Source organism: Plectropomus leopardus, chromosome 4, assembly GCF_026936395.1.
Source record: "Plectropomus leopardus strain MGB_pleo_1.0 chromosome 4, ASM2693639v1, whole genome shotgun sequence".
Taxonomy (NCBI): Eukaryota; Metazoa; Chordata; class Actinopteri; order Perciformes; family Serranidae; genus Plectropomus; species Plectropomus leopardus.
The window spans coordinates 33,529,661-33,536,725 of NC_142179.1; the positions used below are offsets into that span (position 1 = coordinate 33,529,661).

General features: G+C 37.4%; 1 protein-coding gene across 3 annotated transcripts in view; it reads left to right on the plus strand.

Annotated features, from left to right (window-relative positions):
• The window catches only part of bicdl1 (BICD family like cargo adaptor 1), a 33,081-nt gene extending 26,426 nt beyond the window's left edge, over positions 1–6,655 (plus strand). For 2 of the 3 annotated variants that reach the window (XM_088077166.1, XM_042489030.2), the window contains one exon: positions 59–6,655. In XM_088077166.1, the coding sequence (XP_087933292.1) occupies positions 59–235 (177 nt within the window). In that variant the 3' untranslated portion in view covers positions 236–6,655. The remainder of the gene's footprint in view (positions 1–58) is intronic. The other variant, XR_015776497.1, reaches the window with a different exon arrangement.
• Positions 6,656–7,065: the final 410 nt, after the last annotated feature.

Genomic DNA, 7,065 nt, shown 5'->3' on the forward strand with positions numbered 1-7,065 from the left:
TCTGTGGCCTTTCTCTCCTGTCTTTGTCTCATTCACGTCTTTGTCCCCCGTGCTTCAGGATGATATGCACAGAGTGATTGACCAGCAGCTGATGGACAAGTACCAGGACGAGTGGCGCTCGGCCCCTACCTCGCTGTCAGGGTCGTCGAGGGCCCACGGCGGTCAGTCGTCCAGACGAGCTCACCGCATCTCCGACCGGGACAAGAGACTTTTCTCTTTTTTCAAAAAGAACTGAGCCCCCACTATTGGACTGGTCCTGAGCACAGCAGACAGACAGAGACAGACGAGGTGAGGGAGGAGGAGGGAGCGACATCACAGCACAGGGGTAACAACACAGCCAAAGACGGGCAGTGGCACACACTGAGGTTAGGGGGGGAGGGGGAGGGTGGGGGTCATTTTGCACTTTATCTGTCCCATTACTCTTCTCTTCGCTGATTAATTGGTGACTGCTGACGATGAGAGATAGAAATATCAGAGTCCCCAGAGGCTTTGGCTCCGGCCCCTCTCTCAGAAAGCTTTCGGTCTTACAGAAACATGAACAGGGTCACAAAGTTTACCTCCACTGAGGAAGGTTTCCTTGTAGTGCCTACGACCATCTCTACTAGCCCACTGCCAACTCTGTAGAGAGGGAACCCCATGTCCAAACTGTTACTGTATGCATCCCAGTAATCAGGCCAAGGAGTCTGGGGAAAGACAGGTGGCTGTATGGGACACCGCAGGATTGTGGGACAAGATGGGGACAGAGCTGTAATGTCAGCTTGCCCACATGTGATCTCTCAGGTTTATTCATTTGTTCAGGGGATGTTCACCACATGAGGCAACAGGGTGATGTATCAGGACTGTAGCGTGCTGCATATCTGACGACAAGAATGACAAAGAGTGTTTATTTTCCTACAGACAGAAGTGCAGGAGGTTTACTGTGGTTTAATGCCCGGCCCAAACGTCCAATCAGAGTGAGAGAGAGAAAACCTCTAAAGGGATATGCAAAAGATTTAGTATTGCACTTTCAAAAAGTTTGGGGACTCGGGACAGATACTAATCTAATACTAATCTGCACTAATCAATATTTTTATATAAACAATGTTTAATGTGGAAGGAGTCACTCATAATTAACCGTTTGAAACCTGAGCAAATTGGCTTGATTCTTTTTTTCTAAACATGGAAAGACAGAAATTATCAACTTAATGAAAAAGTTAACAAAAAATGAAAAAAAAAACTCCAAACAAACAAACAAACAAGAAAATTACCTTAAAAACAAACAAAAAACAGAAAAATGCAATTTTTATTTTATTTTTTGAAATTATGTTACATAATCGTAATGATTTTCTAGGCACTTTTTTCAGGTAATTTGCTTGTTTGTTTTTGTTTTTGACTGTCTCTTTGTGTGCTATTTTTCAGGTAATTTTGTTGTACTTTTCTTGCAGATTGTTGTGTGATTTCTTCAGAAGTTGCTCATTGCCTTCTTCCTATGTTTTTGGAAAAAGAAACCTGGACAGAAGGAAATGATTAAGAGGAAATGATCCAAAAAATAAGCAGGTTTTTTTTTTAAAGTACAAGAAAATGACTGGGAAAATAGGAAAGAAAGGGTAATTTTTAAAGAAAAGTGAAAAAATACATCTATGACATATGCAATTATGAACATTTTTTAGCATTTTCCCAAACTTTTTTAAAATTATGTTACATAATTATAATTACTTTTTAAGCACTTTTTCAGGTCCTTTGCTTGTTTGTTTTTGATTTTGACTGTCCTTTTTTGTCTTTTTTTCAGATTTTGTGCTATTTTTCAGGTAATTTTGTTGTACTTTTTTTGCGTCATTTTTTCTTAAGTTGCTCATTGCCTTCTTCCTATTTTTAAAAAAAATCAAGCCACTTTATTCAGGTTTTAAAGAGTTAACTAGAGAACTCGAACTGCAGTTCCAGTCAGCTCTACGGAGTGCTTCAGCCTTTTTTTTTTTTTTTTTTTAAAAAAAACAATCAATCATTAAATCATTCAGTTATTTTGCCAAATTAAATCATATGAATGCAATTTCAATAAAATGTAATATAGTTTTCAGCAGCAGGCAGCTGTTTTCATTGAAAACCTCTGATCAAATGATTGTACACTATATGCTCTGATGGTGGACAGACACAGTCAGCATCTGGCGTGGAAACTGAGCATTTTTTGTGCTACAGGGTCAGACTTTTCCTGTAGTTCCCTCAAAACAAAATCCTGATGACATCATTGGCAGCAACTCTTTGAGAAAAAACAAAGCTGGTTTTACATGCTGAGAAATATCCCCATGACCAGTAAACTTATTTTTATGAGTAAATTTGGTATTATTCTCCTTTAAAAATTGTACTCCGGTTTGTCCCCAAAAGTATACATATCACCATGATAAAAGTACCAGAGTAGGATTTCGAGGCATCGTGGAATACAGCATTCACAAATATGCTGTCATTAGGTTATAACCATCTGAAAATAAGAACTGCTGTGTTTCCGTCACCTTAGAATGAGCCGATGTTTCAGTTTGTTGCAATTTGCAACCTCACCGCTGCATGCCACTAAATCCAACACACTGGATCTTCGAATGCCTGAATTCATGGAAAAATTCACTCTGCATTAATTTATTTTATTATTTTTGGCCACTTGGGGATACAGAACAAGTTAAAAAAAAACTCAAACACTGGCTCTTGGTCAGGCAATTCACATTTCTCAAGTTGGCCACTTTAGCTCTCCTAAACGCAGTCTGCAGCCTCACAACTAGATGCCACTAAATCCAACACTCTGGACCTTTAAGATTTAAGTTTCACACTGAAGTAAAACAGAATCAAGCGAGAGAAGGGTATCCTTATACTGAGCGAGTGATTAAAAGAACAGCACTTTTTAGTTGTGGGTCTGTGGTGAACTCTATGAGGCCTTCGTGTGCATCCCCAGCATCTGAATAAACCTTTGACTGAGGTTAGTGATACGGTTCGTCCATCATTTTTCACGTTATATTGAACATTTTAAATATTTATCATTTGTCAAAGAAAAAAAAGGAACTGTCCAACATTGTTGTCATGATGTCAATCATCTTCCTAGTTGACCAAAATTTTCAAAAATGTTTACATCAGCGTGAGAAGGAGGAAGAGAACTGTAGACTGCTCATCAATCAATCAACAGTAACTTGCTGAATCATTTTAAGGCGTGCCGGCGTACAAAACTCCACTAAACTTCCTCTGCAGCGGTCCACACAGGGTGCAAAGTTAGATTTTTGTCCATCAGCCAAACAGCTTGTGAATGTTCAGCTACTCCATAGATTAACATTATATTTTTGGGCTGGTGAGTGAAGGGAATCTTACAGGGACTTGCATATTTAAGCAGCATTTGGCGGCTGGATGTTGCTAATTTTGTACCCTGGGTCGACACATCTGAGCTGCTGCGGTTAAACTCTAAAAAAGGTCTACCTCCATTCTCATGGCTTCAATACTTCATGGGCACTTTGATTTGTTAGCTGCCGGGCTTCCTTTTTAGGTGACATACACATCTGTGACTCCATCAGTAATACAGTTGTGTGTCGGCCTGAAATCTCCGAGCATGAATGAGTTACAGTGTGGCACGGTGATGTCTCATGTCTGTCTGTGTTTGAACTCATGTCTAATGCAGCTGTGCAAACCTATGCAGATGTCTTCTTGTCATCTCAGCTGGTTGTTGGGAAGGATCAACCCAAAGAATGATTTTTTTTTTTACAAAAAGTTGAATAGGTTTGGATGAAATCGTTATATTTATAAGAAAAAAATGCATACCTTTTGAATGAAAATCTTTTTTTAGAGAGAAATATACCTGTAAGTTATTTCTAGGCTTTTGTTTTCTTTTTTCTTCATGTGTGTCCTAACAGGAATTCCACTATCGAGTTGGACATTATCACTCACACGTCCGTTGACTGACTGTTCAGTTGTGGCATGTAGTAGTAGCTGGTCCGAGATTCATTAGTACTCCTAAATTTCACCTAAATTATTCACCAATGTGATGCATAATTTACTGGGAATACCCCAAGAAGACTCATGAATCCCAATTATTAATCCAAGAGTGCCTGATAAATTGCAGTGGACAGTTCTTGGGGCCACTTTCTTATAAGTCACCCTTTATAAAACAGTCTATAAACGCTCATTCATTTATTCTTTAATTGTTCATAAATTGTATATGAGAAAGTCAATACTACAGACAGCAGCTGGTTAGCTTAGCTTTGTGCAAAGACTGAAAACGGGGGTTAACAGCAAACCAGGTGATGATAGCCATTATTTAAATATTAAGTCTGCAGTTATACATGTTAAAAAATATGAATAAAGAATCAAAAGATTCTCACTTATCCACTCACTAATAAACTAACAGCAAAAGTTAGGCTAAACAAAAAAATCTTTATTTATATAATCAATTGTTTATGCACTGTTTTTTTTAATCCAAATTCTTTATAGCACTTTCCCAGGAAGTCAAAGGTCAAATGATTTATTGGATGAGTCTGTATGATAAGTTAAATAGCTAAAATGTATTTTTTAATTTAACCAAGAAAATCTCATTTATACCAAAAACAGCTGGCTAAGATATGCAGCATTAGCACTAAGCAACAGAGAAACAAGCTAAAATAAGTAACATAAAAAATATCAGAATCAAACTAAAATACAATTTCTTAAAAAAAAATCAACCGAACTGGCACCTTAAAACAACCCAAAAGCTAATTTATCTTTAAATGTAAAATTACTAAGACCAATCTAAAACAACATAAAGGAATACTTCAACCGTCAAATGACCAGACCCTAACAATTTCTCACCACGATACCTTGAATTCATAAAAAAAAATCTATTTTTCTCATACATTTTTTGCATAGTGAACGGAAAATTCAAAAAAGGCAAACATTCTTCATGAACTGAAGTAAATGGGATCCACCTTTAACAACAGCAAAACTGTGAGCAAACTCTCACACAACTTGTGCAGTATAATTTAAGTCTCATTTATCAAGTCACATGCTCAGAACTTCCCAAACACATGCATTTCAGCTAAAACTTTCCTATTCAAACACGTTACTACAAACAGTCTCATGCACGGCCAAGTAGAGTGCTCAATCAGAGCTTATACTCAGATTGTTGCTAGGCATGTTAACTGTGCGCTTCTCATAAGCAGAGGTGTTTTGCTTGTAATGTTTTAGCAAAAATTGACGTCTTTGGGAAGTTCTGAGCAGACGATAAATGTTTTGATAGTTTTGTTGTGGTTAACTCTGGACCCCATTTACTTTAATGCACTAAGAATGTTCACCTTTTTTGGATTCTCTGTTCACTGTGGAGGCATGCGAGAAAAACAAAGTTTTCTTTCAAAATTCAAGGCAACTCACAGTGAGTAGTTGATGTACAAATGGTCATTTTGTGGGTGAGGTATTCCTTTAACCCTTTGAAACCTGGATTGTCATCAGTTTTACTTGTGCTGCGTTTAGACACCTTTCACAAGTATCTGACACTTTGAAAACTAAGAAAAGTGGTTCCATTACTTTGGAAAACATGGAGAAAAAAATGCAATGACCATCTTTTTAGGAAATGTACCACACATTTCAAGAAACTAGTAAAAGATGTCAAAAAAAATCTTTAAATTGTTTTAAAAAAGAGGGGAGGATAAAAATGTCCAGAGAATTATATTATATTTTTTAATTATTATTTATACTTTAATATTAAAAATTACAATACACCAATACAATATATACATATATATTTTTCAGTACTTTTGTCAGTCATTTCCTTGTTTGTTTTTTTGGCTCATTTTTAGGTAATTATCTGAAATTTCTTTTTTGGTGAATTCTTCCCATGTTCTGAAAGAAATCAAACCAGTTTGCTCAGGTTAATGAGACTTGATGTGTCAAGATTTTGATATTAATTTAAAAAGAGAGCAAATTTCACATTTTTTTTCCAACTGTGAGGGCTTGGTTACGGATAAAAATAAAAAGTAAAACCGTATAAAGGGTGGCTTATTAGAAAGTTCTTTACAGAAACATGGTTGAGAAATATATAGAAAGTGTGTAACTGGCTGGATCCAAACACTGAACCTTCATGTACACGTGTTTGTAGTTTGGGTCTCTCTTCCAGTGATTGACAGGTCAGAGAAAGACTGCATCAAGCTTGGATTAAACACCAGTCACTCCTGCCACAACCAGACTGTCATTTCTCTCACTTCATGTCACATTTCTGTTAGAAAAACAATCCATTGTAACATATTTAGTTCTGTCCACATTATGTTGTAATAACTGTTTCTTCCATGTTTGACTTTCTATTTTTCCTTCCTGTCACTCCGACACTGTAGACTGTACTGATTCATTTTTGTAATTGAAAGCATTTTCAAAGCGCCGTCTGCAGCGTGTTTGTGTGGTTAAACATCCTGATGCTGCGGCTGTGGGTCGAGTTTGTGCCGCAGCGACAGACGGGCATGCCGTCGAGCGTGTGCTCTGTTGCTTGTCTCCACATGGTCGGATGTTGTTTTGGAATGTAGTGCTTTCGGTGGGCTCATTGTGCTCCCTGTGAGTGCTTCCATTCACCACTGACTAATAACGGCACTGTTTCAGTTACAGAATGCTTCAAACTATTCAAAATATTTATCATGCAATTTTCTTAGCATTTTGGGGATTTTTTTTGTACAAATAAATACTTTACAATCTGCTTGTGTCCTGACTCGGCCTTGAAATGCAGATGCTTTCATTCTGTGGTTCTCACTGCGTGGCTTGTTCTAGATAAGCCTCGGACGCTTCTAACTTTCTGCTAACAACAAGGAATTCAGTAACAGCAGATAGAAGAGACCCAATTTAAGTTTTACACATATCACCACCTGCATGATGAGGGCAAACAATAAGCAAACTGAACAAGCGTAGATCATTAATATTGCATCATGAGCAACCTGTAATGTCTTCTTGTCATCTCAGGTGATTGTTGGGATGCAAAAACAAAGTAGGAGTTGTATAAATAGTCTAAATGGGGAAAACTTAACAAGACATGGCCCAAAAATTGCAAAGAAATTTGAAAAAAAGTCACAAGAAAATTACCTGAAATACCTCCCACCCCACCCCAAAAAA